The sequence below is a fragment of the Calypte anna genome, chromosome 13, assembly GCF_003957555.1.
Source record: "Calypte anna isolate BGI_N300 chromosome 13, bCalAnn1_v1.p, whole genome shotgun sequence".
NCBI lineage: Eukaryota > Metazoa > Chordata > Aves > Apodiformes > Trochilidae > Calypte > Calypte anna.
The window spans coordinates 125,317-146,985 of record NC_044259.1 but is presented as its reverse complement, the minus strand read 5'-3'; the positions used below and the strand labels follow the sequence as shown (position 1 = coordinate 146,985).

The window sequence follows — 21,669 nt, the reverse complement described above, 5'->3', positions numbered from 1 at the left end:
TTCATATTAAAAAAGTTGGATTGGAAGAAGGACCACAGACAAGTTTTCAGAATTGTCTAATTCGCTTTATCTACCATCCTCAGGTGCAGTCAGGCACTAGGCTTCTGGTGACAGCAGAGACTCGTGCCAGACCATATACATAATCTGTATATGAAAATCTCTCTTGCAGTCTTCCCTGCTGTAGAAAGCAAGCACATAACTAGGTAGATGCTGTCAGTTAACAGACTCTTAAGAATCAAAATGCAATTTAAATCTGCAGTTTATCTACTAGATTGCAAAGTATCATGGCTCTACAACTGCAGACCTTACTCAGGTCTAAAAGAAAATCAAAATTTCTCTTCAAGGACCTCGACCTATTATGACAAATAGGGAACTTTTTGTTTACTGTTGCTTTAACTGTTTCTTTTCTGTGGTTACAGGCATCTGTTCTTTTATTTAATGTAAGCACTTCACTAGGATTTGAAAATATTGTCCATTTTTATATTATAAAATATATAATATTTTATATTTATTATATAAAATTTTTATATTATAAAGCAGCCTATGGCATTGCTCCTAAACAAAATTTAGCATTTTTAATAAAAAGTTTCTTAACATTCAGGCTACTATCGTGCTGACCTGACCTACATTTCTCCCTAGCTGATAAAGCAGTCTAAATATACACAGCATGATATAAGGATCTGTAAGTGTAAGTATTCCTTTAGGAAGGGCACACAGTGCATAGTGAACCATGATACGAAACCAAAGCTTTTGGATTAAAGGAAATAATATTGAAAGGAAATATTTCTATTGATTAATTGAGTTTCTTGAAATTTTTGATCTTTTACAAAGACTACTACTTATTGACTACCATATTCATTTTAGAGCTTGTGGCCTTGACCTGGCTTTCAGTCAGCTTAGTACTGCACGAGTAAGATGCTTACCCTGTGACTCTCATTTTCATCCCAGTTGCAATACCGAAACTATTGACACTAGTGCCTGTGATGTAACAGTATATAAGAGTGCAAAAGCAACATTATTTTCAGGTATTAAACACTTAGCCTTTGTGATTACACTGTGAATTTCTTCCCTGATATATCTAATGGGCTCTGGTGTTTTTTCAGTTGTCTTGGTGGTATGCTTTAATTGCTGAATAATTTTTCACTTAGGAATATCCCAACTGCAGAGTGATGTTTGCAGACCCAGATGTTGATTCTCACACTGTGTAACAAATACAAATGGTCTTTTTGCAATACACTGAAACAGGATAGTATATTTTTTTGATTAATTGGGCTTTTTTTGTCCATCTCATTGTTACCATAACTTAGAGACATATCTTCCAAACCACAACACTGATTCATCTGGTACAGACACTGAGCAAACACCGTTTCATAGGATGGTTACTGTTGTCTTGTCAGTTAATTATTAAAATTACATTGCAGAGCTTGTGTTAAGTCTGGAAATCTTTCCTAAGCTGTTCCTTGTTTTCTGCTCAGGATGCTTTTTCCTTCAGTGATTTTGCAGTGTGCATTACAAAAAACACCCATGATGTAGATGTAATGCTGCTGGTATTGTTATTGTCACACATTTCTGGTAGACTTTCTCAACTGATCCCTGAAATACATGTCCACTTTCTCTCAGAAATTGACTAAGTTAAAGCTTAAGGTTTTATTTCAAGTTTTCTGCTAATCATAATTTTAATTTCATCCTACTTTCAGATGTGGTGCATCTCAGAAACCTCTAATGTTGTGTGGAATAAATTTTTAATTCATGAGATGTTTATGAGATGTTTATGAGGTGTTTACATGAACCTATTCCCTCTATAGCTGTGTTGTACTTTACCGGTCAATAGAAAGAGTACAGTGCTTGCCAAAGTATCTGTTGATGCCCTAGATAAAGGACATTCTATTTTGAAATTATACCCCTTCCCAGTAGTTCCTAATTCCCTGTTTTAATCCTTTCAGGATGCTGAGGAGCAACTCTATCAGCTGCATAAACAATGACACCTTTGCAGGACTAAGCTCAGTGAGGCTACTTTCTCTGTACGACAATCACATCAGCACTATCACCCCTGGAGCCTTCAGCACGTTGGTCTCTTTGTCCACAATGTAAGTTATCTTTTTAGGGTGTGAAGCAGTCACGATGCTCTTATTCTGTGCTTTCCTTTTAAGAAAACAACATTTGAGTTTCAAAATCAAACTACTTACTCTTCCTATGTGGAAAACCTCATCTAGGGAAAACAAAACAACACAAAATAAAACAAAACCAAAACCCACAAACATCCCACTGATATTGCAGGTTTAGCAGATCCAAGGTGTGATTTAGAAAAGCATTTAAATTGCTTCACCCGGAGTGGCTGGAAGAACCTTTGAGGTTGCAAGCCTCAGAGAGGATGACTGTCTGCCTGGTCATAGACTATTGCAGTGCACAGAGGTTATGTAAAATAATATCTGCATATTCAGAAGTGCATAGCTTATCATACACTTTAGCTCCCTGAAGCTGCTTTAGTTTCAGTAGAGTCTACTTTTTTTAAGAGCTGTTTTTTTGGATTTGAGTTACATTAGTTAAGTATCAGAAGACTCTAGCTAATGCTTAGATTTTCAGCAGAGCCAAAGAGGACAAAATACTCAAGTCCTATGGAATATGAATTTGCAAGTCCCAGCCAAAGCTTTTCTGGTAATTTTCTGGTAATATTCTTGTATTTCTCTTGCTTCTTAAATATTTTTGCATGCTTTTTGTAGCATGCCCATTTTAATAAAGTACAGAGTGATAAATATGGAAAAAAAGTCTGCTCTTTGTTTCCAGCTGTGAATGGGAACCTTGATGTTGCTTTTAATGGAAGCTGTCTGCTTCATGCTGCCATGAAAATACATCCTAATTGTCCAGTCAAAATAAACCCTTGGTGCTATTGTATTTCAAGTTTTAAAAACATTCTCCATCATGTGTGGGGAAAAAAGAGAAGTGTTGAATCTCAGCTGTTTTGTTGCTCACACTTCAGTTTTGTTGTTCTTTCTGTCTTTTGTGTGTTCTCCCTGTGCTGGAAGCAGTGCCTGCCTACTTCTCCTGCAATTGTCTCTGTGCTTCCTTTCATGCAACCCCTAAGGTCTGCAACTCTCTGGATCAGTCTGTACAGTGCCTGCCTTGTTAGCATAAAAGAGTCTTTGTCATGGTTTGCTAAAAGATGGCTCTTTTTCTTCTTTTTTTCAATTGTGAATAAAGATTATTACATTTAAAGCAATTAAAGCTGCTGCTAATAAGTATGCATTGCTTTGGCCCCAAATTATAATCCTGTTGGTCATGGCAAGATCTTGACTGTGTCTTGATAAAATAAGTTTATTCTTTAGATGCTTTCATTCTGTGTTTGACTTACAGACAGGAGCAGGTGCACTTTCAACTTTTTTTAGGCATCGATTTCGGTCATAGAGATATTTCACATACAATTGCAAAATTCAGATGTGTTCATTTCCTTGCAGTGCTGCATTGTAGGTGGGTATGTTAGATGACACTACTCAAGATGGACAGTGTGATAGTGTGACTGCTTTTCCTGTTCAACCCACACTTTGTGATTTAATTGGGTATGAAATGAATTATTTTTGCACCTTTTAATGTGAGCCAAAAATTAATACCAAGTTTAACATTTCCATTTTTATCTTTGTGTATCCACAATGCTAAGAAAAAATTGCTCCTTTGTTATTCCTCTTTGTGAGTCAGCCTTACTGATAGTACCAAAACGTTCTGAAAATAGTGCCCTGACAAATGTGTTTTCAATAGAGGAAGAACATCTATTTTGTAAGCTCCTGTTTAAAAAGGAGTAGTTAATAATTTGTTCCTAGTCAAACTGGTATTATAGCAGCCTAATTTGAAGTGTGCTTTCACAGAGTTCAGTCATGCTCTTCATTTCTTACACAGTCAAGTGGGCCTGTTTGCAAACAGAACTGTTTTTCTGTGAATCAGTATTATAATAGCTGCATGGAACTAATGCCCGGATGATAACTTCTTTCACCAGAATGACATGCAACTATTCTAGCATAAACTTAAGCTCATTTCCAGGATGTATTTTCAACCTCAGTTCAACAATATCCAGAAGCATTTCAGCATATTTTTCTAACTGGTTGCGGGAATCCATTTAAATAGTTAATATTCTATGACTTCTGTGCAGTTTTTAAGACACTTGTAGCACAATATGCATATTTCATTTCCCAACACTTCTGTTCCCTCTTAATTTTAAAAATATGTTGTGTCCTTGAGTAAACACTTCTGAGTCCAATATTAATGCAAGATCTTTGCTAAAAGCATGATTGCTTTGTTTCTGTTTTAGTGGTTAAACTACTATCCTATGTATAAGAACTCTGATTACTAATTATTTGTATAATTCTTTGTATAACAATTTGCCTGGCCATCATTACTGGTCATAATTTGACATGCACTTTGATAGCCAGATTCCAAAACAAGTCTTTAGAAATAATGTCTTTCCAAACTTTCAATTTTTTTTCAACTGCAGTAGAGAATCTTTTTCCCCCAAGATACTCTTGTAGTAAGCCTCCATATTACATTTTTTCCAAAAGTTGCGTCAGTCTTGCCATGCAAAGATCTTGGATGTAGGGGCATGTGTGAACATCATACTACATTCAGCAAAAAATCATTGCTCTGAAATTGGATGAAGGGCAGATTTTAGGTGTTGCTAAAGTTGCAAGAGGACATGTATAATGTGTGAGAAGTTAAATTTGTTCTTTTTCTGTTCAGAGTTATTTGAATTTCAGAAGAGTACATTTGTTTCATTATTTATTAATCTTATGTGTAACAACTTATTTCTTTCTTAGTTCCTATGAAAAGCATACTCCAAATTCTAATCCAAAGATTTAAGAAATTTTAAGTCATAAATTAACTTATGCTTGCTAACAACGAAGTGAGGGTTGGCAGATAGTTACTGCTGCTCAGCTAGTGAGCAGTAACATCTTAAATCAAATCAATCTCTCCTCTCTAGAATGGATTAATTACTATTTTGATGGTAACATTTTGTAGGTTGAGTGTCTGAATGCTTCTGGAAGTGTTTGATATGCTCCAGTAAGATGCTCTCTATATGTTCTTTACATGCAGAGCTGCCGTTTTTCCAGAAACCTGATTATATACAGCTGCTGCTTGTTTCCAGTTGTGTATTATTTTATTCCAAGGATTTGTGTCATGGAAGTTGTTCTGTGAATATCATCTCTCACTCTTCCATCAATGGAACAAATGACCTTTGAAGTGTTGGTTGGCTTAGCACTGGAGGTTTAAATACTTGGTTTATACACTCTGTTTGTGCCAGAGTATGTCAGTGTGGAAAATAGACAAGGCATCCCGCATATGGTCCCATTATGGATTAAAGGAAATAGAAAACTATTCAGAGGGAAAGTAACTATCATAAGAGTAATGCTTTCAATGCTGCCTGAAAGCCCCCATGTAACCTGTTCAGTTTCTCACTGTTATACAGCAAGTTAGCCTTGCCTTTGAATCCTAGTCATCATGAAGTTGGTTAAGTATTTTTATTACTGAACATTATACTTTGGCTTTTCCTCTACTCACTTCTCCCTTTACATAGTATACAAAAGTCTGTGCTAGATCTACATGTAACTACATACATAGAGCTCCAGGATAGCACAGTGATTGAAGGATGCCATTTTAGAATCATAGAATCATAGAATCCTAGGGGTTAGAAGGGACCTCGAAAGATCATCTAGTTCAACCCCCTGCTGCCAGAGCAGGGCCACCTAGAGTACATCGTGCAGGAACGTGTCCAGGCGGGTTTGGAATGTCTCCAGTGAAGGAGACTCCACGACCCCCCTGGGCAGCCTGTTCCAGGGCTCTGTCACCCTTACAGTAAAAAAATTTTTTCGAATATTCAACTTGAACCTCCTGTGCTCCAATTTACACCCATTACCCCTTGTCCTATCACTGGTCATCACTGAGAAAAGCCTAACTCCATCTCCCTGACACTCACTCCTTACATATTTGAAAACATTGATGAGGTCACCCCTCAGTCTCCTTTTCTCCAAACTAAAGAGACCCAGCTCCCTCAGCCTTTCCTCATAAGGGAGATGTTCCACTCCCTTAATCATCTTAGTAGCTCTGCGCTGGACTCTTTCAAGCACTTCCCTGTCCTTCTTGAACTGAGGGGCCCAGAACTGGACACAATACTCCAGGTGCGGCCTCACCAATGCAGAATAGAGGGGGAGGAGAACCTCTCTTGACCTACTAACCACACCCTTTCTAATGCACCCCAGGATGCCATTGGCCTTCTTGGCCACAAGGGCACATTGCTGGCTCATGGTCATCCTCTTGTCTACCAGGACCCCCAGGTCTCTTTCACCTACACTGCTCTCCAGCAGGTCAGCCCCCAACCTATACTGGGACATTGTGTTGTTCTTCCCCAAATGCAAAACTCTACACTTCCCCTTGTTGAACTTCATCATGTTTCTCTCTGCCCAACTCTCCAGCCTGTCTAAGTCTCTCTGAATGGCAGCACGGCCTTCCGGTGTGTCAGCCACTCCTCCCAGCTTAGTGTCATCAGCAAACTTGCTGAGGGTACACTCTATACCCTCATCCAAGTCGTTGATGAAGATATTGAACAACACCGGTCCCAGTACCGACCCCTGAGGGACTCCACTAGTCACACAATTTTACAATGCAGAGTGCAGCTGTAAATCATCTTGTGGGTTTGTGATGTTGGCCTGGAACCTATGTAATTTAGGAATTGGTTTGGGTTAATTTTCTTACTGCCACACCTCAGTTGTGCCTTATTTTTTTGTCTGCAGCATGATTGTTTTCTGAAGGAAAAACTGAAAACCTAATGTGATTTTGTCTGTGTGTTTAGGTTTGTAAAAGTGAAGTGAAAACTTGAAAGTTCCTCAGCTATTATACCTGCATGTACTTGGATCTTAAGGGCCTTCAAATTTTTTTTGTGTTTAAGATCCGCTATACTTTAGATGTTGTCTTTTTTATGTTATATTAAACCAATAATTCATGACAGCTCACTTTTATTCAGTGGGACCACCTGAAACTGAGGCTTTTGATTCTCCCTGACTTTGTACACAAGATGATCTGCCTTTTTTTTTTTTAACTTGTTTCTCTCATAAAAGAAGGGTACAGACAAATTATGGATGGGCATTCAGTACAGCACTCTGGTGAAGTTTTTTTCCAAGATTCTCAGCACTGGTTCTATAAGCTTAGAAAGAAGGTTGCTTAAAATAACTGTCACCTTACACTCCTTTCATTCAAAGGATCACAACCTTTTAAAAAGTAGGAATTGATAATACCTTTTCTACATAAAGTCACAGGTGGTCAACTGATAAATTTTTTGAACATCCTTGTTTTCATAGTTTGACAACAGGATGGACTGGGCTTTCATTTTTTCAACACTGCTAACCTAAACCACATTAAGAATCCATCCCTCTGATGGAGGGATGTTGTCATGGTTGATTTGCATACTACACACTGCAGTCCAACAGCTAAGCTGTATGGGAAAGATGTTGTGGGAGCTGTAGCAAGATTTGATGCAGACCTGACAAACGTCACAAGGCAGTCAAGCAGATGCTTTTCACTACAGATATACTGAACTTAAAAAGCTTCATAAGAAGTGGCTCAGGCTGACATTGCTGCTTTAACATATTTGTACATGTATATACCGAGTGCTATCCTTACTACTTCATCAAGAAACCCAAATTTAATATACCCCTTGCTTCTACCTGGCACTGGTTTTATGGGGTGTAACACAGGTGAGTGGGGCAACAAACAATGTGCGGTCAGCTTGGATGTAGGCAGGGAGGTGGTAAAGGTGGGCTGTGGAATGGGCTAGCAGTGCTGAACCTTGCTGTGGCATCACCTGAAGAAGTGATATTGAAGATCATGTATGTCTGAGTGCAGAGTGTGAGCTGTGTTTAGATTTGGGTGTGAGCTGTACCTTGTGTTGAAATACAGCCCTTGGGATATAAATAAAGCCCTAGCAGTGATGTAAGTATGTCTAAATAATAGTTGTAGCAGTAAGTAACTTCCTTTTATAAACATACATATATGCATATATATCTTGTATAATTACAACTTTAGTCCTATTATAAAACCTGCATAGAACGTCTCTTGAATGTGGAATAGAGGAAATTCTCACAGAAACAGATGGCAAGAAAGAGCTTGGACTTGGAACACATCATCTTTCTGTAGTTATTTCAGTATTTCTGAATGTTCATGTTTGATGCAATTATGTCTTTTTCTTTTTCAGTAATTTGCTGGCTAACTCCTTTAATTGTAACTGCCATTTGGCCTGGCTGGGAAAATGGTTAAGAAAGAAGAGAATTGTCAGTGGAAATCCACGCTGCTTGAAACCCTTTTTCTTAAAGGATATTCCAATCCAAGACGTAGATGTCCAAGACTTCACCTGCGATGGTAAGAAAATCCAGTTTGCTTTGACATTTATGGTAATGTTGGCACTTCTGTGAGGACCTCCTTACCTATCAAGCAATACTACATGGTAAACATTTCATTTCAGTGATGAGGAGGCCATCTAGAGCCGAAGATCATTGTTCCCTACCAGGAGTTTATTTTTGTTCTTGATTTCCAGTTTCTGAATTTCTACTATCTACACCTAAATCTGAGAATAAATTTATTATAGACAGATGCTCTGCTTTGTATAATCCTAGTGCAATCCTAGCCTGCCTTCATAGTGTTAAATAAGTATATGAATACAGAAGTGGGACGAAGGGCTAGGATTGCGCTAGGTGTTTGCTTTACCTTTTATTTTTGGATACTGTTCAGTTCCACTAATAAAAGATGAAATAAAATGTAGATATTATTTGAAAATCCTTGGTGATGCTTAATGCTTTTTCAGGTCCATGCAGGTCTAAACAAAAGTGTATCTTCACATTTTGTTCACAAAGACCTCTATGAAGGTCTTTGTCTTCTGATTAAGTGGATTTTAGAGAAAATACTACAGACAAAAATTGACTGATGAGTGCTCTGCTCAGTTGACTTGTAGGCTGTGATTGACTGTTAAGACCAGAGATGCTGGATCTTTGGTTAATCATACCTCTAAAGCAACCATAAGAGTGCTGGAAGTTTCCTACTTAGGGAAGAAATTAATTCCTGTCCTAGTAAAGCAATCTGGTAACAGGCCCAGGTGCTTGGGGTCGGAGCTCAAGGGACCTAGGTTTAGTCATTAAAGAAAAAATCACTTTTAGTCTGGGAGAAAACAAACAAAAAAAATCCTGGTCCACAAAATGACATTCCAGACTTGGGAAGATTCTTATCATGCAGTCACTCAGACAGCTATGGTGACTGGAATGTAGGTGGTGGTGTGGTGTAAAACACAGAACACAGGAAAATTGAATGTGCTGAAGAAACACTTTTTCTGCAGGTTTATGAAATACATAGAATTTTAGTCATTAAGCTCAGCTGGAGAGAAAAAAAGACAAAAATGTTCCCTGCTCTGTAGACTGGTCATGCTTCTCCTCTGAATACAGATGATCCCTACCCGTACATTTTTGGGTAACTTGATTATCTTCTTTTGGGCCTTATAGTGTCCTCCTTTCATCTCAGTGCTTATGGGTACATACAGCAGAGAGAAGAAACACATCTGCCTCAATTAGTCCTTGCATCATTCTTTTTGTTTGGTTGGTTGTTTTTTTGATTGTTTGTTTGTTTGTTTTATTGTTGTTGGGGTTTGTTTTTTTGTTTGTTTGTTTTTTGTTTGGTTGGTTTTTTTAAAGGCACATAATGACAACTGGCTCTGTGCTCGTGGACTGGAGCATTGTGTCTCTGTGCTGGTCGGTGCGGGATGCCTCACAAACATTTGTGTGGTTCCCCTTACTGTCAGCTAGGGAATATACCACTAAGTATTTCTTTTCAGACACACCCGTACTGCAGGCATCTACCTTATGTTTTGCAGTCTGTTGCTTTTGTAGAAAATCCATGCTTTAATATTCTTAACTTCAAAGAGTTGATTACTTCTGCAGAAACCCCATTGTTCTTCAATTACAAGACGTAATCTGCTGTTTATGGACCTTTGAAACCATTTTTGGAGAAAGTAGGTATTTTTATGTCTGCACAGATGGATCACCAGCAGTTGGAAGTATGCTGCTTAGATTGTTGTTTGCCTGGTTATCCTCGTCAAAAATAATGAGTTTTTCAAAATTCAGATGATAAGTGAAGTGCCAGGAGGACTTTGAAAAGTAAAAAATTAATACCCAAAAGCTGAATTTAAAATAAGAGGATCTTCACAAAGCAGAGTAGATAGTGAATGTCATCTGTTCAGATGAATTTGGGGGCAATCAATGTTCTGGTCAAGTTCTCCATTTCAGCTAATACACTGAGAGTAGGGGAAGGGTTTAGGATTCACATAACCAATTTTACTGGAATTTGCAAAAGTACAGTGATATAAATAGTCCTTAGAAAAAAAAATCTTAAAACATTGTGTTTCACTTTTTGAACTGCTAATCATGTTGCCTAAAGAACTTCTATGAACGCAAGGTGATCCAAAACACTGGATCTACTTTAAAATATTGCCATGGTTACCACAGATGCAAGGATGTCCCCCCTTGGTCCTCATAAGCAGTTATCTTCAAAATGCCTGACTTTGGGCTGTGAAGCTGACTTCCTGATATTCCATTTCTCTCCCTCTGCAGGTAATGATGAAAGCAGCTGCTTGCTTTCACCTCCTTGTCCTTCCCAGTGTACTTGTGTGGACTCAGTGGTACGGTGCAGCAATAAAGGACTGAGGACATTGCCCAAAGGCATTCCCAAAGACATGACAGAGCTGTAAGTTACCTTTTACATATCTTCTTTCATGAGAAGTTCATGAAATTAAGTCACAGTGCGGCTTTGTATAGGTCCTTGTGTATGCTTTACCTTTGACTTCAGTAACTGCTATTTTGTACTTTGGTGCTCTCCATACCTTTTGACTTATTTTTGTACTTGCTTGTGCCTTGACTAAATCCATTGCTCTGTAATAGGAATGGAGTTTATCTACCCTTGTACCCATTAGTTCTGTGTGTAGGGAACAAATGCATATATTACTATCAATTAATCCTGTCATGCTTCTGAGAAGCTTAAGTTCACAGCAGGCATTAAAAGGATGGTAGAAATGTGTTCCTGACTGACACAGCTGTGAGCTAATTATCCTCTGAGGAGATTAAAGGAAAAAAAGAAAGAGAAATTGGCTGCTGGAAACAAAAAATTAATTCTTTCCTCCAAAACTCATTAAATGGCTAAAATAACAGATAATTAGATTAAATTGTAAAGTAAATTCATTCTAGTTCAGAATCATCTTCCTACTTGTCTTTTCATGTGCCCTTTGCTATGTCTTTTTACTGGATTTTGGTTCTTTCCATGGAAAGAACATATACTGGCTTATACAGAACTTTCTGACTTAAACTGTTGATGGTAGAAATTTTGAGCTTTTCGCCTCTAGATCCTTATTCAAATCTATGCCAGGTGAGTCATTACTTAGACTTGTTACAATCTCATCAATATTTCTTTGTGAAAATAATCAGCTGAGTTCATTGGTACATTCAATGAATTACAGTCTGATTCTGCTGGTTTTTTAGTATCTCATATTTTTTTATCATTTAGTAACAAGGCAGCCGATGAATGAGATTCACATCTTTTTTCTCCCTTCACATTGTGAGAATGGGGTTTGCACTGTTTTTCCAGTGTTGTGGTCAAATACGAGTGTTTTTTGCTGAGTGGGGAGTGTACTGAAATTGTATATGGGAACTTAAATTAACTTGGAAATTTTGCATTGATGGAAACATCCTTGGAACACTGTTAACAACGGCATAGTTGAGTATTGGTTTGAATGAAAAGCCAAGTTCTGGCCTGTACATTGCATATGAGAGATAAGAAGTCTGCAAAGTGATTTCTGTTCTGTTCTTGTTCAAGTTTCAATGTCTTGCCAATAAGGTATCACAAGTGTTACTTTCATTTCCACTGCCACACTGAGGAATTTTTATATTTAAATTTTGCATATTGAGTTTTACTAATACTATCTGATACACTGATGACATAACTTTCACAGTAAGAGTGGAAGTAATCTCACATTCTCAAAAATTGCTGTATTTCTGAAGTTATTTCCTGGCAAATGAAGCAACAACCTGGAACTGAGGAGTTTGAGTTAATAGGTGTTTACATGACTGTCTTCTTCAGTAGGAGCTGTTAGCCTATGCAAGCCTCTACTTTGACTTTCTGCTTTCAATCCAGAAATGTGTCAGCAGAATACAGTCAGCCATGGACTGGCTGGCTCTGAATATTTCATGTTCTGCAAATATAGCCTTGAATCTCTCCCAGGTGTCTCAAAATTTGATCCTGATCTCGCTCTCCCTCAAACAACATAAGCTGAGCTCCTTATCTGTAGTTGTACCAAAAGATGAGCTGCAGGAACTAAAAATTCATGTGTTTGTGGAAGCTGTGATAATACATAAATAAATCTTACTTGCCTTCCTTCTTCCAGGATGAGGTACTGATTTTGTTCAGAACATAGAAGGAACTATGTCATCTCTGTCCCAAGTTGCCAGTGTGAACCTTAGTGTTTTTATTGGTCTGTGTTTGAGAGCTGTCCTTGCTGCCATGGTAAACAGCATCTCCTGTGGAACCCCACATATTGCATCGTTTTGAGGAGAGCTAAAGCTTGGCAGAGAGAACCCAATAGCTTTCTAGGTGTCAGAGATTTATCTTGTTCAATCTATTGCCACTTCTGACACCAAAAGACTCCTATGTCCCAAGGACAGGCCTAGGTCCTTTGACATATGTCTGCAGGCTGGAACATCTTCTTAAAGCTGTTTTGTTTGTGTGGTAGCAGTGGACATCTGTTTAGCACTGGAAGCCAGGAAGCACTTAAGTTACTTGCTGCAGAAGAGAACAGCTTTTGCACAGCTAGAGGGAGTAACAGCAGTCTCCAGGGCAGGGATGCCTTCACCTGTCTCACTGGTACAGTGCTCACAGGTGCTCAGATCAATTCATACCCTTCCCACATGTCTCCACCACCTATTCCCTCCCACGCTCTCATGTCAGAGACCTCTGGGCAGTGTGCTGGGGTCTCTGTGCTCCCACCAGGCACTCCCACAAAACAGTGGTGACTAAAAACAGAGGACATCTCAAGGAGAGGACAAGAGCCTCTTGTCCTGGTAGCCCACAGCTCCCTTCCTGCAGGAGGCCTCTACTGTGATACAATATGGAGCATTTCAGTGAAATTTTTAGGAATGCATCAGTCTGACATACATGAACTTCCCATTATTGGTGTAGCTATTTACAAGGCACATTAGCTGCAGTGCTTCTTATTGAACTGCAGTGGATTTTTATGCAGTAGAGTTTAAGAAAAGGAGAACTGCCTTGTATGTAGATAAATCAGTCTTACATCTGAGTACAGCCTTCTCAGAAGTTCTTTTGAATTCTTTTAGAAGTCTTAAAATAATCCTAAAACAGGAATTATTCAATTGTAGCAGGTATTAAATAGCAATGTGCAAAAATGAATATACCTCCTGCAAGGCACATAGGGAAAATGTTACCCTTTGCTGGGTGAAATTTCATTGTACCTCAGCTCAGCAGAAAAGACAACCAGAACTGTTTTATTACATGGTGGACTGGAGACATTGTCTGTCTCCTTCCAGATTTCTTTCTGAGTTTTTCTTTTGTACATGTATATAGACAAAACATGTGAAAACCATTATCTCCTTCATATTTAGAGCTTGGAGTGACAGGAAACATCCCTGTGGTTAGTTTCTACCACCCTTGGGAGGAGGGATTACTCTGGCAGGGAAGCTTCCATCTAGAATAGAGTTGAAAAGATCACTAAGTATGCTGGCTTTTTAGAGTGATGGTGATGCAAGAAATTTCTGATTCCCAGCTATTCCTTCACAAAACCCCATCATCATGGGCAAGCCTTCTTTCAGTTTCTTGGAAACAGGGAAACACTATGTTGTTTCTTGTAAATTCTTTGTTGTGTAATTACTAACCATCTATGTTTTTCCCACTCTTTGCTTGCTCTGGAGAGAGGCCTTGGTTTTTTTAACACACTCAGTTTTCTAGTCCAGATGTTCAGAAGTAAAATGTTCATGCAATGAGCTAGTTTGGAACTTAGCCTCGCCTGCTGCTTAGTTTTTTAAGCTTTCCTTCTCTACTTTTTTCACAAGTCTGTTTGAATTAGGTTTCCCATGTTCTTTTTCCTTTACATGTAACTCAGTGTATAAGCACTATTCTATTTCTCTTTTTTTCACAAAAGTATAGTCTATTTCTAATAACGTCTTATCTGACAACATCCAACTGCTTTTATGGACCTACAGCAAATAATATTTTGCAACAGGGAAAAACACTGGAGGCAATTATGTGGTCAGCATGTGCATAAGCTGTAACATCATGAGGCATTTTAGAAAAAATATATACTCATCATGTCTTCTCTAGTCTCCAAATGGTGTAATGACACTGAGCTGTACAATAGCACTAACAGGATTCTTTGGAAAACCTGCATCATTGTGCTTATTTTTCTTTCCATTTATATTAATACATATTAATATTTGCATTAGTTTTGCTACTCATCACAGACCTCCTCTCTGCTATTTGCATGTTTGTTCTGTGTGTTAAGTTCATGTAGCTCATTCAGTACTTGGCTCAGCAGTTTTCACAAGTGACTGACCTGCTTACTAGCAGAGGGATCCCAATGAATTGTCTTTCAGCTCTTTATTTCCTACCTCCAGTCTGCTGCCTCTTCTGTCTTGGCCTTAATATGGTACCTTTGTTCAGCTCAGTCTCCAACTGCCAAGATGATTTTGACTATTGCTTCCCATATATTTACTACCACATCTACTTGGAGGTATTTACCACCCATCTCAGCCCACTCTTCAGTGAAGAATATTGTAACAATTCCGTGCCATTTTTCAGTATGCCTGTATTGCCGGTGATCAAAGGGATAGCTCTGAAGTGAGGTATTTGATGAAAATCATCTGCTTGAGAATGTAAATACTTTTACTTGTCTGGCAACCTGCACTATTTTATATGCTGACCCTTAACACACACTTCAGTGAATTTTCCTTTGATAACAAAGGAGACAAACAATATAGATCAAAGCCTAGGCTTACATTGTCCTGTGTCGTAAAAGGTTTTACAGCCTGCTTAATTCAGTGCAGAGGAAAATTCTCCCATTGTGAGAATCAATAGAGAATCCAATATATAGGATATTGTATTTATAGCTGAAATAGCGGACTTAAATTTTCATTTCAAATCTGATAAGTTTAGAAAAAGTAAATAGCAGTGATACTATCAAACAACGGATTCAGTGACTGTTCAAGTTTGAGTACATATTGGAGAGGTGACTTCAGCGTTGAGACTAGAGGTAAGTTTAACTTTACAGCCTTCACTTTTATCTCAAACACTAACACGTTTCTGGGTGTCAAACCTGTAGGTTGTGGCCTGACATATAAATATAGCAAAATCCATAAACTTAAGAAAGTTCAAGATCCAGATTTGTACCTAACCTCATGCTTGAATTTTGTTTCTTGTTGAGAAACTATAATTTATGTTTTTAAAACTCTTGCTTTGTGAAGATTTCATCTTTTACAGTCCAGTTCTCTCATAGACCACCATTTTTAGGAAATGAAACTTGCCCCCAAATTTAGGAAATTTGGTACCAGCATTAAACAGTTTAGACTATGAATTAATTTTAGAGCTGCATAAAATTGTCAGGTGTAATAATCTTTCATAACATGTTATAACATAAAATATTCTACATGGAATATTTAAAGAAGTTAAAGGAAAGGACTGTGCCTTTTCAGTTACTGCTTGAGAACTGATTTCTCTCTCTTTTAGCACAGATGGCCACTATAAGCTTGACTTTATGGCTGAATAGTCATTTCAGTACAAAAAGTGATTCAAATTGTTGCATGATGTTTTGGCACTTTGTGCTGGTTATATCACCTCCAATCCAAGTTGTTTCATTATAAAAATAGACTGGGATGGAAAAAAGAACATCTGTCATCTTCTATGCATAGTTTTAAATTTTTCATATATGATGTTAGTGTGTGTGGAAGGTGCTGGATGAGCCCTGGGGTTGCTGAAGGCACTGGTCTCTGAGAGCCGATGTGGTTGGTGCAGGCACCAAGTATGGCTGTGCCTGCAGTGCCAGCCATCACAGCCAATCTCTTACCTCTCCCCAGCGCTTGTTCGTGTTTTAAAAGAAGCCTTTCCTGGTAGATAGTTGATGTTGATAGTTGATTGTTGGTTGTTGATAGTTGATTGATGAGAACACAAAGGTTTGGGGTTTTCCCCCCAGTTTTAGCTCTCTTAATTGCTTGTTGGTTACAAGTCATTATTGAGACTTCAGGATTACCAGTAGCATTCATGGGGTAAAAAACTATTTCCAATCTGATATTTAAACTGCAGACTACAGACGTGAAGAAGCAAAGGAGGCTGGTTTGAATACTAGTCAGTGTGTCTATATTAAGGCAGTTGACACACTCCCTCTGTACTCTGTCTGTATTAGTAACAGGAGTCTGAGCATTAAAATTACACATACATTTTTTCATTCATACCAGTATGTCGAGCAGATATACAACACCTTCCTTTGGCAAAGGATTGGAAAGAAAGTAATGTACAATCTTCCCCCTACATCATTGTGTTATGGCTTGTTTTGTTTTGTTTAGGTAGGGGGGCTGTAGCTTCAGCCTTTTTTTTTTTTTAATTATTTATACATATGAATATATACATACGCAGGGTATTTTAACTGAGCTCTGCCCCCTCACGAACAGCTTTCAGTCCTCTTACAGTCCCCATACATCATCTGCAGCCCAGCAAGGTGCAGAGCTGCTGCCCCAGCACCTCCTCCTGGCACTGATAGAAACCTGGCCTGCGGTGAGCCACAGCTCACTTGGAGCAGTTGGTTTCTTCAAATGTGGCATCTCAGATCTCTCTGATTCCTGGCATGCTCTTATACCCTGAAAAGCTCTGGTTATTTCAAATTCAATGCACTTAAATGTGCTTTCAAAATGAATGCCTTTCACTTAGAAAAGACTGCCATTCTTTGCACTGCGTGGTAAGAAGTTAGACAGTGCTCAATTGTTCTTCTGTGTGAAAAGTATTTTATCAATGATTTTTCAGTGTAAAATTGTGTTTGTTCAGAAATTATACCACTGATATAAGTATTGCAGCTTTCTGCTAGTACTTTTATATAATCATCAAATTGCTTGCAGTACAAATCTAAAGCTATTCAATGCAGATCTGTTGTAGGAATTTAACTCCAAGTGTCTGCATTTCTGTGTTAGTCCTAATAAGAAAGCACTGGATTAAAATTTGCACCCTTGACTCGAGGTTGCACCAGAAAGCAGAATAGGTGGGAAAAACCTAAACCTTGACTACCCATCACATTGGGATCAAGAATATCCTTAAAAACAGATTTCTGAGGATTTCAGCACCTTGTCAGAGCTGAGTCTCCTTTCATAAAAAAATATCACTTCCAAATGCATAATACATGACCTGGTTTTGATTTCTGTTGGAAATCCTTTGAATTTTACATTGTGAGTAAGTAGTGGAGCGTACTTACTTACGTATGGATTTAACCTTTTTGACTGTCTGGGACGAAAGAGAAGGCACAGACTCCCAGCAGCTCACTGCATCCATAGCAGGCCATAGCTTGGGAAATGAGAGATGATTTGCCCTGTTTAAATAGTAACATATGTGTTTGAATTCTGAGGATCTTCTACATAACATTTTATGGTGTGAAATCTCCAAGGAACTTGATTTTCAAAATACTGTATAACAAATTTAGTCAAAATTAAGCAAATTGACTTTATACTTGCTGAATATGAATATCCATGGGGGCTGTAAATGTGGTATCGCTAAACTATGCTCTGGTTTGAGATAATTTGCCTCAACAGAGCAGCTGTCAATACTTTGCAAGGGCTAACTGTAGCAAAATGAGGCAATCAGGTGTTGCTAATTACAAGGGGGGGAGCTCCACTGGCACAATCAGGTTAGCGTGGTGCTTATACAAGCAGTACAAAGCCGAGCAATGCTGAGGTTGTGAGTTCGAAGCCTCACCTTTTATTGGTCACCCAATCCTGCTCATGTGCAGCTGGAGTAAGCCCTAATTGGGCACAGGTGGGCTTAACACAAACTCACGCCTCCCACCTTGTAATTAGCAACACCTGATTGCCCCATTTCACTACAGCTAACTGCTGACTGTGCAATACTGCCAAGCAATGATCATCATCTTTGTGAATGGAGAGATTGAACTGTTAATTTTTTTTTTTCATTAAGGCAGGATTTTGCTTTTGGTTAAAAATTCAAAAGCCTATTGTCCTCCTTGTCCATCCTAATCCTAGCAGGAGTTAGGTCAGGTCCACCACATGCTCTAAGCTAACTCTGCCTTGGTGTGATCCGGTGCACCAGGAAGAACTGGTAAAATGGATAACCATGTGGCTGGGAACTGAAGCAGCAGAAAATGGTAAGAAGGAATTATGCTGAAATAGAAGAAGGAGGGAAATTCTGCTAGTATTTATGGATTTTGTTTTTAAATGATGCAAAAATAAAGTTTATGGGAAAATTTTCTTGGATTTATTTTACACAAATGCCCCTGTTGTTACAGTTAATGTGGAGAGGGAACATACAGCATAGGAATAAACTATTACCATCTTTATTTGCTAAAGTAAATGCAGAGTAAAGAGATCTGTTGCAAAAGAACAAGGAAATTGTATGTGTAGGATATAAATTCTTAACATGACTATCAGATTATATTTTCAGCAGTTGAGGCAGCACATTAAGTGTTCTGGTGTCTGTGAGCTGCCTTTCCTGACTACAGTTGATAATTTTCAAAAATACACCCCTTCATTTGCACTGAAAGAAAATACCTTTTCATCTTTTACCCTCTCCTGTAGCAAGAGAAATGCCTTCCCCCTGCATGGTACTCTCGGATAAGGCTGATTTGTTTCCCAGGTAGATATGGCTTTTGGCAGGTGTCTGGAGGACCACCTTGACAGTGCAATGGCACCACAGTGGTCAATTTCTGTTGGAACCTTTTTACTTTGCTGTCTTCCAGGCATGCAGTTTCATCCAAAAGCCAAGGTGATGGAAAAGAACTCCAGCTCTGTCTCTATTATTTTGTAAAGAATAAGAAAAGCCCCACATCCTAATTCTGGCAGAAGTCAGCTGTGAAATAATGAGTATCAATGCTCTCTTCTGAGCAAACTTTTGAAAAGTACTGTGTTCATTATGGGGTATTCCCTTGATTACTGAGTGTTCGTGGGTTTTCCAGTGGAGAAAAACTGCAAAATACAGGCATTGTATGCCAGGAAAATGAGAACATAACCTGATCTCAAAATGCCTTAGCACTGCTCGGCATGTGTCTGAACGGAGACACATTCAGTGATGGTCTCAAACAACTTCCACTCTGGAAACGCAAGCTGTTTTATCAAATACACTTCATGTGTGGAGGAGAAGCCTGTGTTCAGAGAGAACTTGGTCATTGGTCTTCAGTTTGTACCAAGTTCCTTCTGTACAAGCATACTTAGCACAGGAAAGGTGAGGAGAGGGTGAATGCCATGGAGGAATTGCTGTAATTTATGTGGTGTCAAACTGAGGTTTGTGTTGATGCTGGAGTGAGTGAGTCTGTTTGCAAGACAGAGACCTGGCAGTGCACCTCCCCTTGCATTTCTGGTTGTACCAGGAACTTACATGCATAAAACAAAAACTTTCCTTTTGGAAAGGTCAGTCAGCACTCCGTGTTCTTATAGAAACTTGTTAAATGTAACTTTTACATTCAGAGAGCAAGCCATACAATTTTTCCTCCCATTCTTCAGTTGCTGTCATAGAAGAACCAAATGTTCACATCTGTTTGCTGTAGGCCAGTGAGCCTTTATTCATTTCCAAGTCTTAAACAAAAATAAAATCAATAAGCTACTGTCATGCTTTGTATGTTGGATGATTCATTTATATAAAGCAGAAACTGTTACTATTTCAGAGCAATGAATCAAAGATATTTTCCTTAGTGACTGACTTTTTATTTTTCTCACTCATGCTTTGGATTGGAGTGACAAGAGTTCTTGTTAACATGTTTGTGTAACTGACAAATCCAACTTTTTTCAGATACCTGGAAGGAAACCACCTGACAGCTGTGCCAAAGGGGCTCTCCAACTTCAGACACCTGACACTCATGTAAGAAACACTTGTTTCAATGTCAAGAAAATTACATGACTCTTTCTGCTCTGCTTTGGGGGTGGGAATAACTAATGAGTATTTGGGGGGGGTGCAGCGACCAAAAAACCTGAAAATCATTCTGTAATTTGAATTTGAAAATAATTTCACAGTGACCACTGCTGCTATTAAGTGTTGATAAGGGCTAGAGAAAGGGTGAGGTGATTGAGAGCACCAGAGACCATTTCTGCAGGATTTTCCAGCCTCTGTGAGAGTAGTAAGTTCTCATGCAGGCTGCTACAGTTGCACTCGGCAGATTTATCTGTGCAAAGCTATGAAAGTCATTAACAGAGGAGATGGCATTAATTTGTCTGAGCAAGGCAGTATTTATAATGCTAAGGCAATGAAATTTGCATGTTTGTTTCTGCCATGAACAGTCAGAGAGAGACAGATCTAGACTTTTTTTCATTAAATTGCTCCCTGAAATACACAGGAGTGAAATGTTCAAATGCTATTTGAATCAGTTGTACATAGATTAAATGGGTGGAACAACGTCAGACAAAAACAACAGGGAGGAAAAACTGGAATCCTTTCTTTTGAAACAATGTTTTAGTTGGAAACACTCTTGGTTTATTTTTTCAGGCGAGGGCAAAAACATAGCAAAATGTACTGGTTTAGCCTAAAAGACTTTTTTTTTAATGAAATATGAAATTTTTTTCTAGTAGCTGTCAATCTGAAGAGCCTATGGAAATGTTATGCCTGTAATAAATTACAAAACAAGTTGGTACACTAAATGTTCACTTTTGTTTGTATCATCTATTGATCATTCTTCAACAATTTTGTTTGTATTAGCTTATTTATTTTTGGTTTAGTGTTATGTGCTGGAAATGCACCTTAATATTTCTGAGACTGAAACTTTTTGGGGAAAACTGATGGGCTTTGATTTTATGGCTTATTCAAATTTGGCTAACAAATACTATAGACATTGACAATATGTGACTTTTCAAGTATTTTGCTGTGCAGATGCTATGTCATCTTTCAAGAAGACTTATTTCTCAATTGATACCTATAAATTATGTTTTCTCTGTGTGTATTTCTTCAGTGATCTGAGCAACAACAGCATAAGCATATTGGCAAATTACACCTTCAGCAACATGACTCAATTATCAACACTGTAAGTAATCCAAAGTTTTGAAACAGTTTTAATTGCTTTTCAGACACCATCTTGGATGTTGAACTATGAGTATAAATCTTGCTACTTAAGCACGTGGCTTTTTTGTGGTTGAATTATGAGTTGCATGATCCAAAAAAAAGTGCTGTAACTGTTCACTCTTTCTCCCAGCATCCTGAGTTACAATCGGCTTCGGTGCATTCCCATCCACGCATTCAATGGACTCAGGTCTCTCCGAGTGCTGTAAGTACAAGTGCTGCTTCCTCAGTGCAGCTGAGGTGCAGCTTATTAGAATGCTGTTGATGGCAGGGAATTTTTTATTGAGCAGATGGCTTTCACTTGATCCAGTAGTCATAAATATTTTCACACAATTAGCTTCAATGGAT

At 38.4% G+C, this 21,669-nt stretch overlaps 1 protein-coding gene across 1 annotated transcript in view; it reads left to right on the top strand.

The window, feature by feature from the left end:
• The window catches only part of SLIT3 (slit guidance ligand 3), a 433,718-nt gene that overhangs the window by 333,277 nt on the left and 78,772 nt on the right, over positions 1-21,669 (top strand). Inside the window, 6 exon segments of the mRNA XM_008503402.2 lie at positions 1,944-2,087; positions 8,228-8,391; positions 10,626-10,758; positions 20,065-20,133; positions 21,215-21,286; positions 21,455-21,526. Of these exon segments, the coding sequence (XP_008501624.2) occupies positions 1,944-2,087; positions 8,228-8,391; positions 10,626-10,758; positions 20,065-20,133; positions 21,215-21,286; positions 21,455-21,526 (654 nt within the window).